The sequence below is a fragment of the Lingula anatina genome, chromosome 1, assembly GCF_051362555.1.
Source record: "Lingula anatina isolate TDL-2025a chromosome 1, LinAna3.0, whole genome shotgun sequence".
NCBI lineage: Eukaryota > Metazoa > Brachiopoda > Lingulata > Lingulida > Lingulidae > Lingula > Lingula anatina.
In genome coordinates, this window is record NC_141767.1 from 58,332,841 (window position 1) to 58,360,833 (window position 27,993).

At 34.8% G+C, this 27,993-nt stretch overlaps 2 protein-coding genes across 3 annotated transcripts in view; one reads left to right on the forward strand and one right to left on the reverse strand.

Moving 5' to 3' along the window:
* LOC106178096 (N-acetylglucosaminyl-phosphatidylinositol de-N-acetylase) overlaps positions 1–2,717 on the reverse strand; it is a 3,394-nt gene extending 677 nt beyond the window's left edge. The window contains exons 1-6 of the mRNA XM_013561128.3: positions 2,465–2,717; positions 2,052–2,151; positions 1,613–1,703; positions 1,051–1,118; positions 471–502; positions 129–259 (exon numbers count right to left, since the gene is read on the reverse strand). Of these exons, the coding sequence (XP_013416582.1) occupies positions 129–259; positions 471–502; positions 1,051–1,118; positions 1,613–1,703; positions 2,052–2,151; positions 2,465–2,681 (639 nt within the window). The 5' untranslated portion in view covers positions 2,682–2,717. The remainder of the gene's footprint in view (positions 1–128; positions 260–470; positions 503–1,050; positions 1,119–1,612; positions 1,704–2,051; positions 2,152–2,464) is intronic.
* Positions 2,718–2,901: 184 nt separating this feature from the next.
* Positions 2,902–27,987, forward strand: LOC106178097 (cilia- and flagella-associated protein 251). Of its 2 annotated transcripts, XM_013561129.2 has the most exons (26): positions 2,902–4,264; positions 4,745–4,891; positions 5,137–5,240; positions 5,501–5,609; positions 5,949–6,029; positions 6,398–6,475; positions 7,378–7,546; positions 7,963–8,053; positions 9,291–9,359; positions 9,591–9,659; positions 9,974–10,024; positions 10,771–10,900; positions 11,490–11,545; positions 11,893–11,952; positions 12,167–12,246; positions 14,058–14,197; positions 14,682–14,855; positions 15,402–15,545; positions 16,690–16,772; positions 17,832–17,973; positions 19,425–19,516; positions 19,800–19,928; positions 21,214–21,319; positions 22,370–22,460; positions 23,701–23,835; positions 26,961–27,987. In XM_013561129.2, the coding sequence occupies exons 1-26, from the start codon at positions 3,131–3,133 to the stop codon at positions 27,212–27,214; spliced, it is 3,918 nt and encodes a 1,305-aa protein (XP_013416583.2). In that variant the 5' UTR covers positions 2,902–3,130; the 3' UTR covers positions 27,215–27,987. The 2 variants fall into 2 exon arrangements, with proteins under 2 accessions (XP_013416583.2, XP_013416584.2); XM_013561130.2 differs by lacking the exon at positions 9,974–10,024.
* Positions 27,988–27,993: the final 6 nt, after the last annotated feature.

Below are 27,993 nucleotides of genomic sequence, written 5' to 3' on the forward strand. Positions count from 1 at the left end.
GGGAAACAGTATTCAACATGACTCAAGTCTATGATATGGACCTATAATAAGTTATAAATGATAATCATAAAGGACTACTAGGCCATATCTTGTAAGTCTTGCCCATTTAACTAAATAATAATACTTGCCTTAGCTTTGTGTACATCCAGCCAATTACTCAACATAAGCTGACCATCAAAATAAAAACTGTATGGAAGATCCAAAAGTAGAGAATATTTCCTCAGGAGATTCACACTGACTAGTCTATATGCTTCAATCTCTGAAAATATTTAAACATTCACTTAAACCATTAATTTTTATTTTCTCTGACAAAATAAGAGGTACTGAGATAAATTAAACATATTACCTCAGAAAATGCATTTCAATTGTAAAATGATGCTCAAATCAAAATATATATTCTCAGATTACTGGCATATTCAGCATCTTTATGCCATAAAATAAATGCAATAACTATTATGCAAAAAACTTACTTGATCTCCTCTGTGACTTGGTGAACAGAGATCTGGAAAGAAAACCCATATATTACAAAGTGAATCATTTCAGAAAAACACCAGCTTTTGTAGTAGACCATTGACACCACTTTTTTAAAATTGAAATCTGAAAATAATTATTCAAGTGCAGATGTGTCTTAACTTAGACACCTTGCCAAAAGAGTTGACAAATTATACATTATAAAAGGACTTAAATCTGCTATCTTAGCTTATACACACACTAAGGGGGCTTTCCCAGAGATTTAGATCGATCTAAAGATTATGTTTTAGATCGACCTAACTCCCTGGGGGTTCACGCTAAATTGCAGTCAGCCCAGCGGGCACCATAGTTAATTACCCCCTTACAGCTTTTAGTAGGCGGGACAGACGCTTAAGCCGGCCAAGCTGACAGACTCCCCACAGGGATAGATCGATCTAAAAATCTATGGAAATGGGGTGTAAGTACAATGATTACAAGTGATTTTCCAAGTGATGCATAACATTTTTAATGTTTAAAAATTTTCGACTGTACATGGAAAGAAATTGTTACCATTACACATGCATGTCTATAAATGCTTACTTCACTCCATGATATACTGCAATATGATTTCTATGCCCACTAACACCATACCCATCAAAGGTTATTACCTGCAAAACAATATAAATCAAAAAGGGCATCTTTATAATGAGAATATGGTGTTTGCACATGCTTATTTATAATAAATATAAGTTAAATGCACAGACTTTTTGCAGAAAAAAGGAACTTTTGGAGGTCAAAATCCAATGCAGAGTTACTTTAAAGTACTTATAATTAATGAAATTTAGGTTACAGTAACCCCACAGTGTACAGACTCTATAGGTGAAGAAGCTTGTCTCCAGTTCCTGGCTGAGCCTTATATGCTGTATTGATCCTAGACAGCACATATATCTGAACAATGATATTGACAATACATCAGCTTCAGGGCAGTGCACAGCTGGTCACGATAAAGTCAGATGACAGTAAAGACTTTGACTGTTCAATGATCAAATATAAATAAATTTAACTGAGCACGCATCATTTAACTTTTTTATAAATTTACATGAACCAAATTTCGTGCAAAATATGAAAGAAAATTAAATAAATAAAATAATAAAATACATACACAACCAATGGAGAATTCTTTGATATGCTGCTGAACAACATCTGCCACTATTAATGGATCCCAGTTAAAATTAGGATCATCTGGCAAAGAGCTACAAAAGGGTAACAAATGAAAAGATAATTACTCAGTATGTAGGCAAAAACCACTAAAATTATCTTTTGTTCAAAGCTAAATATACCAAAATATTGTTCAGTCAAAATCTTATCTATGGTTATTTATCAAATTTGGAATGAAATGAAAATCAGCATTCTAGGGATTCTTTTGGTGATAAAAAGTTAGTAAAATCCTGTAACTATAGATTGTTAAATATACAATAATATTTGTGAATTGGGTTTTCATTCACCCATGCATCTAAGCCTCTAATCACACTTTACTTAAGGAACCATCATTTTGTACACCTAGTTTACATTTATATTAATAAGAATTAACAAAAGCTAACCTATGATCTAGCACTGTAACATTTTTCAAAGGTATACCAAGTATTGCACAGCTCTTCTGTAACTCTTTTTTCCTTATATCTCCTTTTTGGTTATAATTTCCTGGAATGATGATAAAACAAAGCTTTATATAAATACATTATCTGGTCTCAAAAGACATAAAACCATCACAATGATTCTGAATGTTTTTAAATACATGTATGACAGTATCTGAGACATTATTTTCAATAATTCCATATCCTAATAAAATTCAATCCTCCCTACAATATCAAGCTTTAGAGAATCGGCAATCCCAGGTTAACCCATCTGAACAGCCAGTCCCCAAACAAACTATTGCCCAAAATTGTGTGTATTAAACATAGACGGGAAAACAAAAGTTAACAATGTTTGTTTCAATGTTTTATCCAGACTTTACCTGATGACAGACAAAGGAGATGTACCTCATGCCCCGTTTTTCGAAGCTGGAATATAGTAGGGCTAAAAAACATGCATTCGTCATCAGGATGCGCTGTAACAATTAAAACATCGTGTGATGAAATAAAAGTCTTCCCAGCTGGAGATATGAATCTAATAAATTTATGAATACCCAAAAATAATATCACAAGCAACGCAGCAATCGGAATCGTGATCATCTTTCACCGGCGATGCCGCAAAAAATATGTCGTAATAAACATGAAATAATAGAGTTTAAAAATAAAAATTGAATATTAAACTTTGAAACACACAGTGTACACAAAATGCTTTCCTATTCAAAAATATCCCTACAACAATTGTTAATTTGAATCCTGGTATTAATATTTACGACATTGTCTTTATTTCACGTACCCATATATGATGCGCAAAATAATGCGCAATACGCTGTAAACAACGTCTCCTTGGCGACTAGTGAAATTGGATGGGCAAGTAGGTTTTAAAAAGCGAGGAAATTTTGTAAATTTGAGGCTTCTCAACAGGAAAGCAAAATTGTGAGTTATTATGACTATATCGTTTGTCATATTTATCAAAGAATCGACCAAGTAACAAGGTTTATCGCGTAAAAATTCGTTTAGAACCACATAGCTAAGTTGAAAGTGTCACAGTCATGGCAGACGAAGAAAAGGCTTCAGCACCGGCTGAAGTTGGTGAGACAAATGAAACTGAAGCAAAAGAGGCGGTTCATGAAGCGGAACAGAAAAATGCTGAATCTGAACAAAAAGCAGATCAGTCTGAAGAATCCACAGCTCAAAACGAAGTAGTGGATACAGCTCCAACAGAGGCGGAAGGTGCTGTTGTGAACACTGGTGAAACGTCTGTAGAAGCTACAGCACCTGCAGCCACAGAAGATGGTGAGGGAGGTGTGGATGAAACTGAGCAGGCGAAAACTGCAGAAGCTGATACAGAAGCTGCCGAAAAAGCCCCTACTCCCATTGTAACAGATATTAAAGAGGAAGAGAAAGATCCATCAGATCCATCAAATAAGAGTGAGGGCGAGAAAGCCCCATCACCTGATGATGTAGAAAAGGTGGATGCAGGAGAGGAGCCTAAGGAAACAGTAGCTACCAATGATTCCCAAGAACCAGCAGCTGCTGACAACACCCAAGAACCAGCAGCTGCTGACAACACCCAAGAACCAGCAGCTACTGACAACACCCAAGAACCTGCCGCTACTGACAACACCCAAGAACCAGCAGCTACTGACAACACCCCAGAACAAGCACAAGATGAGCATGAGGAAGGGGTTGTTGGTACAGATAAACCACCAACATCAGCAGCTGCAGAAAACCAGGGAATGGGACCTTCTGAAACAGATGCTGATGAAAAAGCAACTTCACCACCTGCTGAAAAGCCACCTACTCCCCCTGAGGCACCGGATGCTCCCAGAATGGCAGGACCTCCACCGCCCATACAACTTGACTCACCTAAACCACCTACTCCTTCTGAGGTACCACAGCAGCCTGCTGATCTCAAACCGCCTACTCCGCCTGAGCCAACTGTTAATGCAGTATCACCACCGGCAGCAGAATCACCAGCAGTACAACCATTAGAACAAACTGCTGCACCACAATCAGAACTGCCAACAGAGGGTTCTGCTGATGGTGCTCAAGTTCCAACAGAAGAAGTGCCACCACCACCACCACCTGATGCACCACCAGCACCTCACCAGCCATCACAAACACAGAATATACTTACAGTGGATGCAGATGTACCTGTGGATGAATCACCATTTTCTGCCTTGGTAGGTGGATAGCTATTACTTAAAGTGTATCTTTAATAAATGGTAAAGTCCTATGTAAGTATGTTGCTCCTGTTTTTTCATTTGCTTCCAATGTTTTTTTCTTTTTTGTGATATATATATATATATATATATATATATATATATATATATATATATATATATATATATATATAGGGTTACCAGTTCTTCATATTTGACTATATTCTAAGATTTTTTTTTTTTTTTTTTTTTTTGGGGGGGGGAGGGGGGTCCCATTGATTTAAACTGGTTATCCATTGCTTATGTTATATAAAAATTACTTACAACCAGAAAAATGCAAGCAAAGATGCTAAATTGAATATTGATAAGATGTGTCAAAAATGTTTGTCTAAATATATTTGAAAAATCAATATATTAATATTGTTTTCTTTTTTGTAATTGTTTGGTTGTTGTGTAGGGTCATTATTCCGTTTATTTTATCATGGTTAACACACTTTCCAGAACCTAATATGGTCATTTGGTATGAACAAAAATATCCCAGTTCTCAACTTGACAGATCCAAACAGAAAGATGATAGCATATGCTTGTGCACATGCTGGTATTTTGTACAACTTTAGGGATAACACACAAAAGATATTACAAGGACATGTAAGTTACATAAATATGAATTTTATGTACAGAATTCTAGTTGTTTAATATATATTTTTAAGAATATAATTTTTATATATTTACTTAATACTGTTTATTTTATACTTATTTTTAGAAATTTAATTCATACATATATATAATATTCATAAGATATCAACTTAATAATTTCTTAACATGTTATGCTGAAAATTGTACTTGTGTATTAATGTTTCTGATATGTGTAAAAGGTTCTGTTTTCTTTCCAGTGCAACCCTCTGTCCTGTATGTGCACTAGTGCAGACAAAAGATGGTTGGTAACAGCAGACAAAGGAAGAGATAACTTGGTTATCATCTGGGATACATCATCAGGGTAAGCCAAATCAGAGGAGGTGTGCATTGATTTTATTGGTAGCTGTGCACATACTGCTTTTTATATATTTTAAGGCAATTTTCGTTTAGGTAAATATTGTTGATGAAATCAAAAACATCCCAGACTGACACTTTGGTACAGTTATGCATGCTGTATAATGTGAAGCTACCCATTACCAACTATATTTTAGTCTTTGGTTTGCAAATGTTTGTGATGCTATATAAAAGCATTGCCTTTAATTATGCCTTTAACTATTTTAGTGTACCAGTTCAAACACTTTTTGATCCACACCCTGAGGTAGGGGTGGCAGCCATTGCTATGACTCCAGATGCCAAATACATAGCAACCATCAGTGCTGCAGAGGATCAGGTAAAAATGAACAGAAATCACTTCACAGTCTACACAGAACAACACTGTCTAAATATAATACTTTATGATAAATCTGCTATGTTCTGTTGTAGTTTTAGCAGATTTAAGTCTTTAAAGATGTTTATTTGTATATGATGAAAAATTAAATGGTAGCTTTAGTGAAAGGTCTGAAATTTGGAGCAATTACTCATTTTTTGTTTTTGTGACGTATATGTTATCAATACCAATAAGTGTTGACAATCATAACTACCTCAATTGGACTTTTATTGATAAATGGTACTGCCTGATACTTAAACAGTCTAGTATATCAACATTTATGATATGAATAATTTTATCCAGACTCTGAGTATTTGGGACTGGACTGTTGATGGAGAGAAGCCTGTGTGTAAAACAAACCTCAAGGCAGAGTATGGGCATCAGGTATGAAAAACAAGGAAATAAATTTTTGTCACTATTTTCATTTTGCAGCTTATGTTAAATTTTTTTTCGTTTATAGTTTCTCTATATGTTTTTTAATGACTGGTGATCAACAGATTTCTATTCTTGGAAACTGCTTGCATTTTCAAAAATAATACATGTAAGTTATTCATTAAGTTTTCTTAGATTGTACAACTGTTGTGGTGATCAACAGAATTATGTTCTTGGAAACTGCTAGTTCTTATTAAAAGAAAATAAAGAAATCATTATGGAATTCTTTAAAAATAGTGTGGTGAGTCAAGGAGTGCTATCCAGATTCTGTTTTCAAGTTTCAAAGATAATATTCATAGGTATTTCTTTTTTTTTTTCAGCACTACATTCATTTCAACCCAGATGATACCTTCCAGCTGGTCAGCAACAGTGAAAGCCAAGTCATCTTTTATTCTTGGGTATGTGAACAAAACCAGTTGGTATTCAGAACAAGATAACATTTCATTATGATTTTTCCCAATAATGAAGTTTTTCAGGTTTCTGTTGCTTAGTTTGGTATACCATTCATCATTCTTGTAATTGTGGTTTCCTTGAGCTCAACTACTACAACTGAGACCTGCAAAACCATATTGTTCAACCAAATTATGAGCATAGAAAAGACAGACATTTTAATTTATGCAAAGTGCAAACTATCATGGTTTCCACACTTTTAAATTTACTCTAGACTCTAGTAAACATACTTAGGCTCCGTTTACATGGAAAATCTATTTTCTAAAAATCTAAAAATCTATTTTCGGTATCCTGTGATCACGGTCTGTGCCCTGGATACCCCGCGGCGTAATTACTGGCAGCGCGAGCGAGTTACTTCCATAGCTGTAATTAATTCTCGGCTGCGCTCGGAGGAGATTCTGATACCTTGATGCATCGCTTGCCATCGGATCATGATGGTTGCACTCATATCTGTCATGTGTATAAGGTCTTCACCTTCTTCGTCTTGTTGTTGCACAAAATCGACAAACACAATTTTCAAAGCAACCGTGACCGCCATTTACTTTCTAACTTCCTACTGCGCTTGCATCAAGGTATCAGAATCTCCTCCGAGCGCAGCCGAGAATTAATTACAGCTTTGGAAGTAACTTGCTCGCGCTGCCAGTAATTACGCCGCGAGGTATCCAGGGCACAGACCGTGATCACAAGATACCAAAAATAGATTTTCAGATTTTTAGAAAATAGATTTTCCATGTGAACGGAGCCTTATTGTATCATCTATGTTTGACAGCCTTAAAAACTACTGAATCAGTTGAACAATATTCACTTAATATCCATGGTATCTTATATGGTTTGGGCCTTGGTATTGTAGTCCTCAGGTCAGTTGGAGTACTTTGCCCCACCTCTACAAGATGAGGATTTCAACAAGCAAGTAGGTCGATACAGTCAGACCATCTACCAAACCAACAGTTCAAGAGCACTCACAGCAACATCAGTGGGTAACCTGGTGGTATGGGACAATAACAAACCATTAACTAAAGGTGAGAACAGTATTTTGTATCAGATGTATGGGTTCTATTCTGTAAAACTGAGTTGGTAAAATAATTATACCAACTCAATTTTACTGAAAAATTGAGGTTTTTGCAATATATTTATTAGTTTAATAGTAGTCTTTATTAGGTGATATAACTGTTGTTTATATAGTAGTCATGACCCATGTATTACAGTTGCATTACCCCTTCAAAAATACTTCTGAGTCTTAGGTATCATTGCAACTGATTTCACATTTTACTACAGCAATTCATCCTTGTAGTATGTGTAAGAAATATGTACTTTATGTACAACTGGAAGACATGACATTTTGACAAAAGACATGATGGTGATCATAGATCTATTAGATAGTCAAGTGCATGTACAGAAACACTTAATGTGCGGTGAAACCGTTTTGTATTTTCAGTTGTCAGCACTGATCCTTCACCAGACAAGAAAGCACTGAAGCTTGTTAAGCTGCAAGATAGAGCAATCAATGTTCTTACTACAACTGACGGGTAAGTGTTTACAGACATATATCTCTGATGATAAGCATTTGCAATATTGAATCACAGAGGGTAAATGGTTTGATAGCAGTGTGTTTTTTTCCCTCCTGTTAATTTTATTTTCATTTTTTTTTCAGTACAGCAAAATGCTTTCTCACCCTACGTAAAATAGAAGTAGCATGAATAATGTTTTTGTAGCTTGTTATAAAAATTGCTGTTTTCCATACTTTTCACAATTCTCATTGGTTTATGTTAATTTTTTAGACTGATGTTCTTTGCGGTCAGACTAAGGCTTCATTCACATGCAATGTCTATTTTCTAAATTTTATTTTCTATTCGCAGTATGTCTTATGATCACCACCCTGAGCTTCAGAGCTAACTTGACACTAACCTTTTCACTGTAGCCTATCTCCATCGTGTCAAGTAACCTCTGACCAGATTCGATTGCCTCCGCCGCCCGCCAATCAAATTTAAAAGCCCGCACTCAATGACTCATTAAACGATCTAGCCAATGAACGCGAACGAGTCAAAGCGCGCTTTGTTCAAATCCGGACCAATCAAAGATAAGGCTGAATATCAGGGACTTGCCGTAACCTGTGGGCAGCACGCAAATAACATCGACTCTCAGTAGATAATGATGCAGGGCCTCAAACTGCTAGACCCTATGGTTTCAATTCCGATTTACTCATATTTTGCAAAGAATCAAGAGATAACTTAACACATTCTTTTTCGTAGTCACTCGCCTTGCTTTCTTTGTGTACGGTAATACACTCGGAACTACTCGGATGTCTCCGCACTCGACAATAACTATGTTGTTAGTATGGAGCTTGCGGAATCAGCCGAGGATTGCCGATTGACGGTTAACCAATCAGCGTTTTCACCAAACTTTGGTGAAAAATTTTGAAACATGGATTTGATTGGCTTATATAAACTAGGTCAAACTATTTTCGTCAGAGGTTACTTGACACGATGGAGATAGGCTACAGTGAAAAGGTTAGTGTCAAGTCAGCTCTGAAGCTCAGGGTGATGATCACGGTCTGTGCCCTGAATATCCCGCAGCGTAATTACTGGCAGCGCGAGCCAGTTACTATAAGTTACTATAAGTAACTGGCTCGCGCTGCCAGTAATTACGCGGCGGGATATTCGGGGCACAGACCGTGATCATAAGATAGCGCGAATAGAAAATAGATTTTTAGAAAATAGACATTCCATGTGAACGAAGCCTAATGTTGCGTAATTCTATTTCCAGATATATTGTAACAGGGGATGTCTTAGGCCACGTTCGCTTCCTAGACCAGACACTTAAGCTGATTATGTGGTAAGAATTAGTTCAGCATTACTACAAGTGTATGATTAACAGTGTTATTAATAGATGTATATTCAGTGTGTTTTACCCTTAATTTCTTGGGCTTTCAATAAGATATATTGTTTTAGAAGTTGTTGGCATAGCATCATGGTTATTTTCTTATCATTCATCTGTATGATTTCCTGCGCCACGTGTCATAATTGTGACTTATCCAAATTGAAGTATGATATTTCATTGTGACAGGTATCAAGATTTCAATCTGGGGCCTATCAGTTCCATCTCTTTTGCTTGTGATCCCCAATTTCATGACAGGTGAGAACAGTGTTCATTGAGTAAAAAGCTGGCACTGATGATAATGTCATTAATAACACTATCACTTGTGTTTATTTAATACACATTTCACTGTCATTATTGCTTGAGTTTCAGTGTACCACACTTGGTGTTATTTCACAGGTAATAATAGTAATGCACGTGTAACATGAAGTGTCACAGCAGAGATAATGTGTAGTTTGTTTTCATGTTCATAGCAGATAATGTTTTTCTGATTGAGTAATAGCCCACTAACTCACTGGTGTTCATTTCACGGCACTCTCATTTGCAATATGCACTGCACTTTTCCATTATAGAACTGAGGATACATGGGAGGAGGAGCAATTTGGACAGCATCAGAGTTTGAGGTTAGCATTTTAAATGTTGTAGGATATTCACCACCCTTTAAATATTTGTCAGAATTTTTTTGTATTCTCAGGTAAAATCTTAGATTTTCTCAATATAAGACTGAAAAAAGAAAGAGTAAAATATTTTTTCAGTAATATAATGTAAGCAGAAAACAATAGCTCACCAATTATTAAAACATTGATAACTGCCAGATTATCTTACATGTACATCAAGCCAAGATGGGTCTCTGATCATTGACTAGCAGGCATTGGATTTCATTAAACAGTATACTGCATGTTAAGTTCCCTAGTGCTAATGACATTTTATTGAATTTTAACTAACAGTTAAAGGCTTTTCTTATAAACAGTTAACCATGTTATATATTTGAAATCAGACATACTTCATATGCCAGTTAGTTGTAGCACTATTGTACGCATTTTAGTTTTTGAGTAAGAACCCATTCTGATAGACACATGTTACTAGTTGGGTTGATCCAACTCTGCAGGGGATTCTCGTTAAGTACAATCTGTGGAATCAGGTTAATTGTCTGACATGCCTTCTTAAGCAGCTAGGGAGTAATTAACCCAAATAAATTTACCCCCTAGCTGCTAGAGGAGGCTTGGCATTCAATTAAGCCAATTGCACTTAACGAGAGCCACCACAGAGTTGGACTGACCAAAATAGTGTCTGATGTGTCCACTGAATGCTCCCTACCATAACATCAGACACATTTTCATCTAACTGTTCAATTTTCTATTTGAAACAGACTGAAAGACCAAAGGGAATATCCAGCAGATGCTACAATCAAGGCACAGAAGCTTATCATCCGAGACTTTGTTGTTGGTACCTCTACAGCTGTTTATGGACATATAACTACACAGGGAACTATCATTGATGTAAGTTTACGCATGTAACTATGTCTGTGTATTAACTAAAATGAACAATTAACTGAAAACATAATCCATGTTTTTTCTCCTATGAGATTTACCTCTGCTTGCTTTCTGTATTTTAAAAAGTGAGATTGATTTCTTGGTAAAGCTAAACAGCAAAGGCAGAATAGAACTGCAGATGTGATACAGACATCTCTGAGAGTATATTTTAACAGCTTGTGGTTGTTTATCTGATCTCAGAACATTATAGACCAATGCATTTTAAAATGGAATGTAAGCTGTTGTGATAATAAAAAAGGACAAATTCAATAAGAGAAAGCACCATATTAAATTTGATGTTTGAGTGAAAATAAAAATGAACTTGTGAGTCAAGGATGAAATTTAATCAATGAGTCAGTTTTTTTAGAAACAAGTTATCTCACCAATGTAAATGATAATCTTCCGTATTGTTCCCAACCTACTGAGCACTGCATTACAAATTGACAAATGTCAGAAAATCAATGGGTTGGTCATTGTTTTGTGTGAGATGTTTTGACGGGACAGAAATCAGATGAACACGTGTCAGTAGTTTCTATATAGCTTTGTTTTTTTTTAGGTGATTCACCGTGATCATGATGCTTCTGTCCATGCTCTGGCTGCTCATCCTTTTAGGTAGGTATGATTCTAGTTATCACTCTGTGGAGAAAAAAAATTAATTCAGATGTCAGTGGTCATCAAGTTTAAGCACTTTCCTCTTTAGAAAGCACATAAGGAATTACATTACTCTTTTGCACAAATTAAATTAAGAGTATGTAATGCTTATTGTTGATTTAGTATAAATCAATGAAAATCCATGAATTCCATAGGGCATACAAGAAAAGAATTCCTAACTCATGAGGGGCATTGTTAATTCTTACTTTCAAGTTTCAGACATTTGTAGTAATTAAAACACGGGGATAAAACTCATGAAGCAACCGTCTTTTTTGATATTACCTAATATAATACTGCTTTACTTTCAGACCACAGATAGCCATGGGCAGTTATTCAGGTCTATTAAAGCTTTGGGACTATGAAAAAAGGTAATTATTTTATTACAATAATATTATTGAAAATAACAGACTCTATAATTATTTTTGCAATCACAAATTTCCTTGTGATTCTGCAATGAAGCCAGTTATAAAAATGATGAAAGAATGATTGACACTGCATGATTTATTACTACATGCTTGTTTGAAAAGATTAAGCTTTTTTAATTATTTGAGGTAGTGTTACAAACCACACTTTTTATTCTAGAATTGTGATAGCTTCCCGGTACTTTGAGAGAGGAAACATGATCAGATGTTGTTCATTTGATCCTACAGGATCTTTTATAGGTAAGAAATTTCTTCTTTTCTCTTTTATTTTTTTACATACCAAGAAATATTGTTCAGTCAAGAATTTAATTATTTATTTTTATCTATTTAGTATATATATTTATTTCCAAATCAAAAGTAATTTTGAAAAAAAATACTTACGCCTTCTGTTTTGATGTTGCATGTGCATGCATTTGCTTTTACTGAAACTTACTAGAGTTATATATTTGAAATCAGACTTACTTCAAATGCCAGTTAGTTGTAGCACTGTTATGTGCTTTTTTGTTTTTGAGTACACACCCATTCAGATAGACACATGGTACTAGTAAAGGTGGTTTGATAATTTTTTCCATATTTTTTGATACTTTCTTAAAACATAATCTTTAAACTTTTGACATAATTATTAAAGCTGATCTTTAATCTTAATGTGAAGAAAAATTTAGGTTTATATTGATTGGTTTTTTGTTTGTTTGAGACTTGAATGTTTCCAGAGCCATGGTGATAAGTTTTATCACACAAATATATAGATTTAACATAACAAAAGCCAGAGGAAATTCCTTTGGTTATGTTCATGTGTATTCAAGACAGAAAATGTAGTAAAATGCATGATATTTGGTGGGTGTCTCGTTCATAATTATGATTCTTTCATAGATACTGTTTGTTTCTGGTGATGTGTTAATGTGACACATTTTTATGTTTAAGTCTGTTACCATTGTATATGATCTCTGTAGAAAGAGTTGGTAGTGTGCCATGTCCAGCAGGTAATCAAGAGCTACTGCCACAGACAAGTTTACCTTTTAACCTAAAGTCAAGAGGTTTCAGGTGTTATTCACTTGCACATTAACCCGAAGTTACAAAATTGGTATTGAAGTCACAGTTTAGAATTATATATAATGATATTCAATATACATATATAAATGTCAATAGAATTATATGACTGAAATACTGAAAACACCATAATATGATATTTAGTCACTTGCTTAGTTATGCATTATATCTTATCAGGATTTCCAATAACAATTAAATGAACAAGGCTTTCATATGAAAGAAACCGGCTTTAAATGCTATATACATATATGTAGGTATATGAATTTTTATTAAGGACAAAATTATAAATGACAAGTATATGCTGTGATAAATGAGTTGCATTGGTGTAATCACCAAGATCAGCCAAGCCCCCAGCAGATCTGGCATCCTGTAGACACTCAGCATCAACTCATTTTTTCAGTTTAATTAAATGTCAAAACCATCAAAGGGAATCTCTCTGGTTTTCTGAAAGGGATAATTCAGCTATCCCTCATGCTTAAAACCCTGCACTTATAATTTAAACTCTAAAAACTGCTCTGATGTTAAAAGGGCCCTTGTAACTCCCATTGAAAATAAGCTTAGGTGACAAAAATCTTTCCCACAACCATGTTTTGGTCATGAATATCTATATAAACACTTATCAATAACATAAAAAAAAAACATTGCTAAATGCAACCAGATGTTGTTCATCTAAAGTAATGTTATCCTAATGTTGAGTTCATTTGGGTTGTGTTGCAATATTCCTCGAAAGCAATTTATAATGGAAGCATTTTTCAAATCAATGAAATAATCCATTAGTGATTGCAATTACTACCAATAATAACGGTAACTAGTATCAGGAAATGCATGACATATCCATTATGTTTTTCTGTGCCATCTTCCTTGACATAGATTAGATTGATTAAATGAAAGGTATCTGGTTCATCTAAGTACAATTTGTTTCATGTATCAGCAGTGGTTTAATATGTTTATTCTTATTGTTAAGAAATAGAGCATATTTAAACTTTTTTGTTTTACCTTTTAAGCTGTGGGTTTCATGAATGGAGCAGTTAATGTGGTGAATGCATTTGATTTACAAGATGAGTGCAGTGAGCCTTTCCGCTATGCCAGAGATGTCATTACACACTGTGCTTTCTCTCATGATTCTCAGTATTTGGCAACTGCAGTAAGTACTATGTATTCTCTGTGCATGATACAGCTACTCAGTTGTAAAATTATGTACAGTGTGTAATTTTTTTTCTTATCATTTTTCATTTGATCATTTGTCTTTTTGTTAGCAGGATATTTAATAGTGATTGAAGCAATTTTGTCTAAAGCACTTTAAATTGTGATGATGAACTGTTTAATAATTCAAGAGTTTTCCATTAATTTTCTTCAAAACTAAAATTTATCAATATCTTAAATAATTTATTTTCTGCTTGCTCAAGTGCACTGTTAGGATATTGTTTGCAAGCTCATACAGGGTTATGTTTCAATTTAAATAAGTACAGTTGTAATCAAGTAGATTTTTCTCTTACACCAACACTTGATGCTTTTAACAAAATCTACAAAGTCAAAAGTATCTGCGTTTACATGTTCTTTTCACTACAAATGGTCAACAAATATTAGAGACCAATACCCCCTAATGTAAGACTGCATCTGTGCTCTAGGATGGGGAGTGCACTGTGTCAGTATTCAAAGCACAGCACACAGATGGAGAAGAACCTTGGATCTACTTAGGCAGACATCGAGCTCATTACAAGCTCATCAAAGACTTGATATTTGGAGTCCAGTTAGATTCCAATCTACCTAGGCTTATGTCCTTGGGAGCAGACAGAGTGCTTGTAAGTACAAATACATAAGCTCAGGATGAAGACCATGTTATTGGAATTGGTGTGATTGCTTGGTCATACATTAAACTCACCAATATTTTATGACTTGAGCTCACTACTCATTAAGTATTTATGTTGTAATATTATTGGATGCTTAATGAGCCTTGTTTTCTTTTTATTGAGTTTCGCCATATGTAATTGAATATTTGATTAAAAAGAGTATAATAATGCGACAGTCTAAAGTTTGGCAAAAACCTGCTCACTTCACCTACGAGTATGATACCCACCAGCTGTAAATGACATCAATTTGAACCATCCACTACAGTGTCTTTTCACAGTACAATGACAGTCAGTATTGGTTCTAACCTTTTTGCATCATGACTACCATTATATTTTTGATAATTGCTGTCGAAAAGTGTGAAAAAAAGTAAAAGTCTAAAAAATCTAAAAGTGGATCTAAAAATTCAAATGTAAAGTCTAAAATAGTACATAAACATTTACACCTAAACAAATGGTTAAAAAGTGAAGGTCAATTCAGACATGTTCTTCTTCTCCCAGGTGGAATATGACTTGCAGAATAGTGGCAAGGATGACCTGCGTGTAATGGAGTCTGACAGGATAGAACAGAGTGCCCAGCCACTGTGTCTCACGTGGTATCCAGCTCTCAAGAAAGAACACTTCATTCTCACAGTAAATGACCAGGTAAGGCACAGTATAAATTTGATAGTGAAATTTAGATGTATATTGAATTTTTTGTTTTATTTTATTTTTTTGAATGATTGTGAACTATCAGTATTGTAAACCAAAGCCAAAAACTTATTACTGTGTAGATATTTATGTAATCAGTGAGGATGGAAAAGATAAATGATTTAAATTTCAAAAATAATCTCAGGCATACATTTGGAATGTGAGTCAGAATACGAAGTATCTTGTATACATGGTAATAAAGCTTTTCAGATATGTTTATTGCCAACTGTACTACAAATAAGCTTTTCAAAGATTCGGAACTTGTTAATTTTTTTGTTCTTCGTTGATTTTGTTAAATAAAACTGCAGTTAAATCAAGCACTGAAGCAATATAGTATTAGCTCAAACAGAAAATCACAAGTTGTATTCTAGTCTCACCACTGACAATGATGTATTGACATTGTCTTTGTTTTGTTTAGTGAAACAGAGTTACAAATTTGATTAGGTCTTGCAAGAATTATGACTGTCCATGTTATGAGAGTTAATAATGTCTCTAGCGGCAGATTCCAAATCCATGAGGATGGACGGTATTTCATTATAAAACTGACACCATTTGATCGGTTCATTTCCTAATTGTGCAGCAGTTGTTGAACAAACAAAGCAGTGAAGCGTTACAATATTGGTACCAGCAGCATTTAAAATTGATAGATCACACAATGGTGAATAATTTAGCTTTTTTTACATTGAGCAGGTGACATAGTGATTTTTAAACCTCATGCAGTTATTATACATTGTTTTCTTTGTATGACAAGTTATCATCAGTGTACCCAATAAAATGTGGTATTGTTGTTGTTTTAGATCTATAGTATAAATATGATGGATAAGAAATAAAAATTGTACAGTATCATATCATTAAAAGTTAAATGTTATCCATTTTGGAAAAGTAATTCCATATAGCAGTGTTGTTTGGTAAATGAAAGATTTAAAGTGTTGTAACCAAGGTGGTGTTTTATCTCTGTTGTAAAGACACAGCTGTCAAAAATGAAAAGTTAGCTAATTAGTTTTCTGTTGAAAGCAAGTCCATATGTCATGCTTGTATTCATGTATCAGACATGTGCATTTATTGAAAAAAGTGATAGTGAAACACGCTTTCTTTGCAGTACAAATTCAAGCTGTATAATTCCACCACCAAAATGTGCAGGAAAACCCTTTTGGGGCCAACATATGGGTCTCCAATCCAAAAGTGAGTATACAAAAAAAAAAAAGTTAAATGTTTGCAAGTGCACGCGTGCACACACACACACACATACACACACACACACACACACACACTTAAGTCCCACAGAGGTTTATTCAGAATATTTTATAGCCCTAGTCTTATTCACATTGCCGATAAGTTTGGCCATTCTTAGCTGCAGGCCTCCTAATTAAGTTGAGTACCACTGGTAGCAGGTGTATTCCTATTGCTTTCTGAGTTAGTTTCGTTCTGTGCTTAGCAGCAAGGATGACAAGTAGATGGAAGAAAGGATTACTTTTGCTACCTTTGGTGACCTTAGCTTAATCGTGGCTTAATCAGGCTGCCCACAATGAAGGATGATGCTGAGAAGAGTCACCCTGTCTGCAATACAAATGTAACTTCAGATTTAAAAAAGCAAATACTTTGAGCAACTGTATCACTTGCTCATTAACAGGGCAGTATCTTAATAATACCAGTGCTGCTTAAGTACTGCAAGTGCCTGAGCATTACTGGTGTTCTGCCTGTGTAACAATTTTATGAACAACCCACAGATATTTTGCTCAACACTACTGATACAGTTCATGATTCTGAGCATTTTTACAGGTTTCCACACAGCGACAAGTTTTCTTATAGAGTGACCTTGCATCCAGGTTTTCATGTCTCGTTTTCACAATGCACTGAATCAAAATCATGTACATTTGTCCAGCAATCTTCCTTTCAATTAGTTTGCATTGAAGTCTACTCTTCATCAAAAACTCTTATTATAATTTGATGATTGTAACATTAATTTGGAAAATTAACACTTATAAAAACTCAAATATACTTTATTTTTTCCTTCAATCTAGGAAACAAAATCTAGTAAAAATCATGCCAAGATTCCTCTCTAGCTGAGTCAGAAACCTGTAGTTGTGCATGGAAACACAAAATGTAAACGTGGTGTTGTGAATATTGGTGGGTTGTGTGAGACTTGTGAGATGTATGAAAACAGCAGTAAAACTAAAACTTAAACAGAAGGTAGTTAAGGAGTCCTAAATGTAATACCTTTATGTTATTTCTGTTTTTCAGGATAGCAATCATCCCCACTCCAGACCCAGATAACAGCAAGAGATACCTTGCTTACATCAATGATGACAAGGTGGGACTCCATATGCTGCCTCTGGATGGTAATCCACACAATGCCATGGCTCTGGTAGCACATCCTACAGGGGTAAGTACAATCTTACTAAACATTAGTAATACTAAGTGATTTCACTTTAAGTGAAAAAAAATGGTGGAATGATATCACGTTTAAGTGGATTGGCTTGAAACAGCATCAAAAGGGATAATAATTCTTCGTATGAGATCTATATTTCACAATAAAAGCATTGTGAACAACTCATGGAAATTTAATATATTCTGTTGTACCACAAAAAACAGCAGTTATAGCTACTATTCTGATATCTGAGCTTGTCTTTAGACCACGTGACCTCCATTGATGGCTATACCCTATACTCTTAAGAGATTATAACAAAAAACAAACTTTTTAGAAAAAAAACAGGGACTAACTTTGAATGTAAAAATGGATTCATTAACCATTGGAGTATGGGAAAATTATTGTTTACTCCAGGAAAATTCATTTTTTGGTCAAAACAAAAAGTTATTATCCCTTTAAGAACATAAAGAAAAACAACAATATTGCTGGTGGCATATTAAAAAAAGAGAGAAATGCACATATGAGCATTTGCAAATAAGCTGCAGTATTATTACCTGGGTTTTGAATAGCTGGCTCATCCAATCAGGGAAATTGATTTTTAACAACAGGAAGTGCTATGTTGCAGTTTGCTGTCATCTAAAAGCTGGTGACAAAAGCAAATTGCAGACTTTGGGATTTTGTTCAGTGATAGACTTATCATAAGGCTAATGGATCCACATGGGACCTGGGGATCCTGAATTTTTAATAAAAACACCCTTAAAATTATTTGTTAGCTTTCCATCTCTTTCTTGCAACCTAAGCTTCTTTCTTTCTCTCTCTCTCTCTCTCTCTCTCCCCCCCCCCCCTCCACCCCTTGAATTTGTTGTTGTATTAATGCAGTTCAACTCACTTCGAAATCAGTGCCTCCTCTCACAGGTCCATGGAGCCCCAAGAGTTTTGTGGAAGAGATATCTAAGGTCAAGTGGGGAGGCATATTTCTATCAGATCAATAGTAATCAGCACTTATGCCCACTTCTTGCACATTTATAGGAAAGAATTCAAATGCTCTATGACATATGCTCCACTACTGTATGTTTACCCACTCAACTGCCAACATGTATAAGTGTGTCTGCCAGGTGACTGGTTTGACTGTGCTGTTAGTATCTTCTACTGTGTTCATTTATTGGTTTTATACCCAGTAAACTTGCCAATTAATGGCACGCTTTATAGGTAAAAATTGTTAATCTAAAAGAACAGTTCTCAGTGTGAATAAAAACAGCTAGGGGTTTGTTTAAAGACAGGGCATTGACTGGTATATGTACCATAGTTGTTGGACAGAACTGGTCCACTGTGAGCAGCATGATCTTCATAAAACCATAGGATGAAATGCACCTTTCCTGTCAGCTCAGGATACAGTGGAACTGCCTGTGGGTCACGGTTGTATTCATCAGTGCTGATCACTGTGAATTACCGTTTTGTGATTTCAGGTTGCTAACCTGGCCTGCAGTTATGATGGTAAATATGTGTTCACTGCTGGAGGGCCAGACTGCACTGTACACATGTGGCAACTCAATGTGCTGTAAGTATGGATTTATTATATGGCTTTATTGGGATTCTGGTCTCAGCTTGTGATTTAGATGAACCAGCCAACTGCTGTTTTTTTTTTTTTTTTCTATAAGGATTTGCATTTTAACTTATGGTGGAATTTTTGATTAAATATAAATACAGAATCTTTGGTTTGAACAAGATTTTATCATATGCTTTGACAATTAATACTTAGTCTGGCAAAACTTGAAAGGAGCTGTCAGTCATGGAGAAAAAATTTTGGACCTCAAATATTAATTGCCATTTTATGAATACAGAGCACTTGAGGCACAGTCAAAGATGGGAGGTGAGGACCTGATACCTTTCTATGGTCTGCTGGATGGAGGTCGAGATGGTGAGCTGTTTGCAGAACTGGAGAATTATTTTTATTATGCTCAAATAAGAAGGTAAGAACATCTAAAAGAATATTACACTGAGAGCTTGTCAATGAAATGTTGTTTACTTTTTTTCTTAAGCTTCTAAATAAGTTTTAAAGGCATTCTAGTCAAAGTTTCTAAATAAGTTTTTGAAGGCATTCTAGTCAAAATAGGCCACTATATAAAGAAATATAAATTGCCTGAAAATTTCACCAATTTCAACTTGAACACCAAGATATAATATAAATAAATCTATTCTTCGAGCACTATAAACCCTAAAGTTTTGTATAAGAATCTTTTAATCTTTTACATATCTAAAACAAACTTTCATGTCATCAGAACTATTAAAGGGTTTACATAACAAATGATGTCCAAATAACAATACCATGCAGTGTCTACAGATGATGTTAGGCATGTTGTTGAAATAGAGGTTTTTGAAATTTTCAGAAAAAATATTATGTCTATATTATTGTAATTTTCAGAAAAAATATTTTGTTTATCTTACTGTTATTCTTAGGTATCCCCACTTTATTCTTTGTCTTCAATTTTTTTACATTTATGTCTGTGTTTACTTTTTATTTTTGGAAAAGTTGGTTACATAGTCTGCATCTGCAAAAGAGCTCCCATCACAAATTCTGTTCCTTTATCAAAGGTGAAGAAATCGAGAGAAAATAAGAATGAAAGATTGGGTTAAACCAGGTGTACTTAGAGTAATTATTTGGTCCCTGTACTTTGAAGAGCATATGAACTGGTGGTTGTTAACCTCCTGTGGTTGCCCTATTGATCTGAGCCCCTCTAGAGAGTATACAGAAACCATGGCTGAAATTAGAATTGGATCTTGGAAATAAAATATTGGCACTGCACTGGCAGAATTCTGGGCACACTTGTACTACTGAGCAATTGATCTGGCTGGTAGAGTGGGTGTATAACATTGCAAAACATTAACTCTTGATTTTGTGAAAATTATTTGCTTGTAATAGGCTGTTTGATAGTTGACTTGATTGACTATCTTGAAATTTTGTATATACTGAGTTGTGTACTTGACCTAAGACCCAAGTTATTTATTATGATATTTAATTTTTTGTACATTTTATCAACAACCAAAGCACATTTCGGCAAGATACATGTATATATTGTTTTCAATAAAAGGTAAATATCCTGAAAAGAACAGTGTTGAGTATAGAAGCTTATCTTTAAATTTTACTGTTGACATAAGGGTTCGAATCTATGTGGAGAATTTAATCGGTCTTGGCATATGGAAGCATTCCATTACTTGTAAGAAAAGTGCTTTATGCATAAATGTTTTATTTTACAGTCAAGGTGTGAATACTATGGACACTAGAGCTGTTTCTGTGAAGATTCCATTATCTGAGGTGCCATATGTCATGATGGCCATGGGATTTTATCCATCTCAGCAAGAGGTAGGTCTCATTTGATGGGAGATAATACAACATGTTGATGCATTTTTGTACAAAGTCGGTCTTTGCTCTGTAGATGTGAAAAAGTCAACCAGTGTGGGTGAATAAAATAATGTGAAACTTATTTTTTACTTAAGCAATGGTAAAATCAATATAAAACACAAAAATAGAACCTTTTTGATAGTGCCCCAAAATAACTTGAATAACCACATATTAAAAGCATGTAAGTTTTTCTAGTATCTTATCTCTCAAGTCTGTGCTAAACCTGGTTCAGCAGTAATTGCAGGTCTTCACAATACATTTATCAGCTATCTGATCTATTGCCAGGCTTAAAAAAATCTTAACCCTCTTACTCTGGCTGCGTAATGCTTGACATGGCGACTCACTGTCCACACTTCTGGTAATGCAGTTACAGACCTTCTAAATTATTAGTTTAGATGTGGTCTGAAAGGAATGGCATTGTAGAAGGATGCTTGTTTTGCTCTGTGGAAATTTATCAAAGAACTTGCAGCTGTGATTAAATTTGCTCCTGATGTGGGTTAAAGTGCATTTGAGTCAAATGTATTTCTGTTCAAATTGGTATGACAATTTCTAAGTACTCTGTACATAACAGAGTCTGGGATTTATGCCATATAATCCCATAATTAGATTTGTTAATGACTCCACAGATTGTGTTGACCAGGTCAGCAGGTTAAGATCAATCATCAGAACACATGCATCTTGTGTCTAGTGATATATTTTAATTTCAAAATTCCACTTTTTTATTTAAAGATGATTTTCAAATGTAGAAAAACATATGTAAGTTATGTGCTTGGACATGTGGAGATTACACAGCTTATGGGAAACAGCAACAGCAGATGTCTACCGGTATATTTAATTACTGCTTATACCTCAGTTGAGTTTGTGTTGTTAACCCCCCTCCTTTTTTTGGTATTCATTACTACATGTATTATTAATGATTGTACAAAAGATATAAAACAGTAAATAGCAAAAACATTGAATATTTTACATAAAATGGTATATTACACGGCAATGCATCATATATATTTCCAGATTCAAGACATGTTGAATGAAGTGAAATACAGTGAATATGTTGAAACAGGGAAATATGTGGAGGAGATTGATCTAGGAGAGTTTATAAGATGTAAGTAATCAGTGGTTCATTTTTTGGATTGTAAATGTACAAGACATGCTTTATGTGTGACTGGTGTTCATGTTTATAAAGGCGACTGTAATATCATAATTTCTTGGCACAGCTTCTGTTGGTCACGGGTGTTTGGTGGAGTATGTCCGTTTCAAATATACAGGAGGGGGGAGTTCAGATTTTAACTGCTGGGGAAAATCTGTTGTATCTGTTATCATGGGTCAGGTGAAAACATCAGTGACCAGCAAAAGTCCTTATGAGGAGGACACAAACATAGTCATTATCTTCATAGACATTGACTTTGAGAGTCCAGTTGTAGATTCAAATATTGTAAAAAAATAAACTGTCTATATATATACCTAACAATGGATTAATATTGATACATGTTTTAGTCCATGTAACCACAAATTTTTACATTTGATTGTTATTTTATACATAAAACACTTTTTGATTTATTATAAGAAGAGATTGTTTTCCTCATATATAAATTGCAGTCTGATGATTAACATGCATTTCTGTCCAGAAATATACATATATCAATAATTTACTAAATCTGTACTTAATTTTCAAATGTCAGTTTAATAATTCATCTAGATACAAGGTGTAAAATGAGACATTCCAAGTAAAAAAACAGGTTCACAATGTTATGAAATTCCTAAAAGCTGCATTTTGACAGCAATTTGATAATAGGTATATAATTTGGTAAGGCAAAAAACCCCAATTCTCTATTGCCATCACTGTAATATGGTCAATCAAAAGTGATTATGTTAGACAACTGATTTATGCCATGAAGTACAACATATGCCTGCAGCTATGTCTGCAAGATGGTTGGTTTTTACCAAATCTAGCACTAAATATGATACTGTTGTGTCAGTCTGTGAATGGGAAATAAACATTAGTGAGCTTAGTGGAAGCCAGCCATCTTGATAAGTATAACTTAGTGATATTGATCTCATGTTTGGAAGGAGGAGGAGGAGGAGGGATAAATGGAATAAGATCTTGGAGGATATACAGTTGGAACTAAAAGGTTGTAGAAATAACACACCTTGTTAATGTTAATCTGATAATTTGATTAGGTGAAACATTGGATATGTTGTTGTTTTTTCACACAGTTGAAGGTGTAGATATTTTCAGTATATTCACAATTTTCCAAATGTGGAAAAAATAAGGAAAATGCTTTTTTATTTCCCATGAAGAAATCTATTAATTTTTTACATTTGATTGATTTTCTATGTTGCAGTGTATATTAACCATCGACCAGCTTTTGGATTGTCTCCTGAAAGACTGGCTGCAGCATTTGAGACCCTGGGGCTGCCCACAGAACAAGGCTATGCCATTGACAGGGGAGAGCTTTTAGATCTACTGCAAAGCAAAGGTAAATATTTTTGTTTTTGCAATTTGGTCTTTTAACTTAAGTGTTTGACATTTGATACAATTTATGTGTTTGTTTGGTTGTTCAACAGACTGTTATTTCTTCCATTTAATCCCAGATTCTTCCAAAAAGTTCAGCCTTATTTTAGCTTTCACCAAACCAAAAAGCTCTTGGAAAGTCACGCAAGGGTCAAAACTTTTTTATTACACCATGTGTATTGCATAACAGGTTTGGATTGGCATGAATCAATCTTGAGGCATGTGTGGTGTTAACTTATTTCTTTAGAGCTTGTGACATTCATTACACTTGAATAGTTTAACTTCAGTACCTCCACCAAAGAAGTTATATTTTGCATTTGTTGATTTGTTAGTTAACAGCCTAACTCGATATTTTATGAACAGAGTTTGAAAAAATTTTCAGGTAATTAAGAAATGGGCTGACATAAAATTGATTAGTTATTGGTTCTGAACTTCTGATCCTTTAATTGCTTAGTTAATTAATTAATTAAAATGATAACTGAGCTGCCTTGGCAGAGTTCTGCATTTCCTGAGTGATTTTCTTGTAGGCAAAACAGAGGCTGCCTAAGAATGCAGAATATTAACTGTTGAATACTAAAAAAATAATCTTTGGGAAAAATATAACCACCTTGAGCTGAACTACAAATTAATTGTCAGCAATGGTGTAATTACTTCCTAATTTAGATAAAAGGTGAATACATTTTTCTCTGTAAATACTCATTTCCTTGTAGTGCTTACCAATCTGTTTCAGTATATTGTTATCCTGTTACTGAAATCCTGAGAGTATTGATTGATTGCAATCAGACTTCAGGGGTTATCTTAAGAGTAATCCCCGTAAAGACTTGAGGTACTGGAATACTGACAAGGGCAATGTGCTTGGTCAGTGGCAATCACTTAATTACCATACTAACTTAGATATTTTATATGCAATTGGCAACCAAAAGACTGATAGAATTTAATTATGCTTTTCCTTCTCATAAATAGCTATATCTACATACAATTGAATCATAGTACATGGCTTCTTTCTCAGTTGAATAGTATATTAATTTTGTTATGTTGTCGGTTCCTCTCTGTGGCAGATATTGTTATTACCATACTCAGCTGGAAATTGCAGTACTTGGCACAAGGGCCTTAAGGCAGGAATGCCAGTCAAAGCACATAAAAACTACAATGAATTGAAAAGCCTATTTGTTACACATAATGTCATCCATAGTAGTCCAGATAAGTGTCATACAGGTCAATTTAGGAAGATAACTAAAATATGAGTCAACATTATCATCACAGTCAAGCTCTTGATAGTTTAATTGATAATCCCACCCACTTAAAAATACAACTAGCTTTAGTGCATACAGTCCATCAGCAAAGAGATAATCATTAAACCATATGTGAATCCAGTAGGTGAATTCCGTTCTTCCATAATTCAATTGCCAGTGGCATACGGCATTACTCTGCTATCTTTGCTGCGCAACCTGGAGGGCTTGACTGCTCACTGGGGCACACAGTGGCAGTCTATGTAGAGTGTCTCCATCTAGTGGGAGAATATCCTTAACTGCCAACAAATTACAAATTATAAGTCCTTGTCTTACTCTTGACAGTCAGAGTCATGTAACTGACTTTGAAAATTTATCATTTTCAGCCTAAGCTATGTTGAAATAAAACTCCTCAACTCTGCCAAATTGGAACCATTTTGGTATTCACTACTGTTGATGTTGATAAAGAGACCCTTGACATGTAACTCAAAGTGATCAAAAAGTTTGTAATTTGATCCTGAAATCCACCCTCTTCATCTGTTGATCTGGGACCAGCAGTAGGTGGGATGTCATGGTAATAAAGGAACTTTGCATGTCACTGGGTGCCTGTACGGTAATCACACATAGTTCTGTGTGGCAGTTGTTATGGTTGCAAAGGGTTAATGTTTCCCTGATTGATGTTTCCCTTTTCAAGAGGAAATGTCATGAACCTGTTAAGAGCTGTCCTGATATAACTTGCATGTTTTGTGTTTTTGGATAATGTGAGCTAATGTTTTAATACCATGAAACTAGTATTAAAATAGGAGGTTTAACAGAAATGATGTCTTGGAGACAAGTGTAACTGTTAAATTCTATGCACAAAGTATTCATTCAAACCAAGGTATTAGTATGATTGGTGCTTTATAGCATGTTATGATATAATGTATTATACATGTCTTTTTAGCTTGATTAAAGCATGCAATATCAACCTGTATGTAACCTACAGGATGTGTTTTATTACGTTAGGACTAGTGTTACCAATTCCTAACTACACCAATCTCTTCTTGAAGCAAATATTGATATATTTGATTTAAGATGCCTGGTAAAGTCTGCCTGTTAACTGTAATCATGATGATAATTCTAATAAATAGATATACTATTAATTTGATATTTATACTTCTGCGGTAAGTACCATATTTAAAGTAATGTATAAAGAGTTAATTACCAGGTGTATGCAAAGTCAGTTATGATTGATGTAAATTTTCATCATGGTTTTATTTTAATTTGTAGTTTAGTGATATAATGACCCCACGTTGTTTGCTAATAGTATGACAGCTGGGGTATGTACATGTAGCAGTCTAGACTGCTGCTTGTCTCATCTGGACCATGTTACCATGTGGATTGTTACATTACACTAGCATGTGTGAATGATGTCTGCCAAATATGGCACAAATTATGTATGCTCCAGTAAGATGAGATATAAGGTTATCACACTGCTTCAGACAGTACACTTCTTGCTGCTACTAGGTAACTTCTAGGAAGGTAAAATGCAAGTCATTTTGCATACAGGGACATACAGCACATTTATAGTGGTCACTTATTATAAGACTATTGCTTAGCAGGTGAACTTGAGGCAGAGAGAGTTCAAAGGGCCATAGCTCTTGCTTGTAGACAGAATAGTTGCCATTAGTGAAAGTGATATATTTTAACTAAAATATGAATAATTTTTCATAATTTTGCAGTAATTTATTATTGGGTTGGCTCTAAAGTGTGGTTTAACTCCAAGATAAATTTGCATTCAAACCTAAAGGGATGTAAATATCAGGTAAGCATGTAGCAACAAACAGCTCATTTAGAAATGCTCCCAACTTTAATTTTGCAGGTGAACACATGACAGAGTATGAGCTAGCTGAGTGCCTGACAACACTGCTGGGGTTCAATGCTGAAGGGGGCAGCAGTGAGATGCATGAGTTTGATCCCTCCACAGCGGGAGACATAATTGAGGAAAACCTGCCCCAGGACATCACTGTAGACATGTTTGCTGATGAGTTGCTGGGATTTTCTATGTATGTGCCCCCTGGACTGCCAGAGGGGCTGGCCACACATGAAACACAGACAGAAACCCTAGAGACATGATCAAGATGTTCTAGCTATTAATACCAGCAAAAAAAGAGACATACCAATGTTAATGGAACTTGAAATGTAAAAATCAGAATCCCAAAATATTGGAGAACAACTGGTAGATCATTTTTCAGTTTCACTCGAGGGAGTTGAATATACAGCACAAAAGAAGATTTGATTTCATATTATTGCATCATTTTGGATCTGTGTAATAATATACTAAGCACAATTCAATTTATAGCTGTTGTTTTGATCTGTGGGCATTTGGATTTTGACATCTGTTGTGATCTTTTAAGGCTGTTCATTAACTTAATATCACTGTGAACCTAATGATTGACTCAAGATCTCTTTGTTCTCTGCCCAGTTCACTATGTACCTGACTGACTGGCAATATAAAGTAAGTTGGTAGCCACAGTTCCCAATTACTTAAATGAAAAAAGGGGGAGGAAAAAGGAATAGCAATCCATCACTCCCCCCAGTATAATTAAGTAGTGCCAAGCAAGAGATGAAACCCAACCTATGCCATACACTATGACATAGCTGTGTCACAGGCCATACTTATCTCAACAAGATAATTTCAGGCATTAAACGCATTTATCAGGTCTGCACATTCATAGGAAGTGTACAGGACCTTAATACAACCATAAAGCAACAGATGCAGGTGTATTGTCTCATAAATTAAAATATTTACCTAAGTTATATCAACACATATAACTTTGTTTTGTACATAATGTGAATACTATATATAATGTATTTTTAAGGGTTCATAATAAAAGAATTGTGCTTAATTTGGA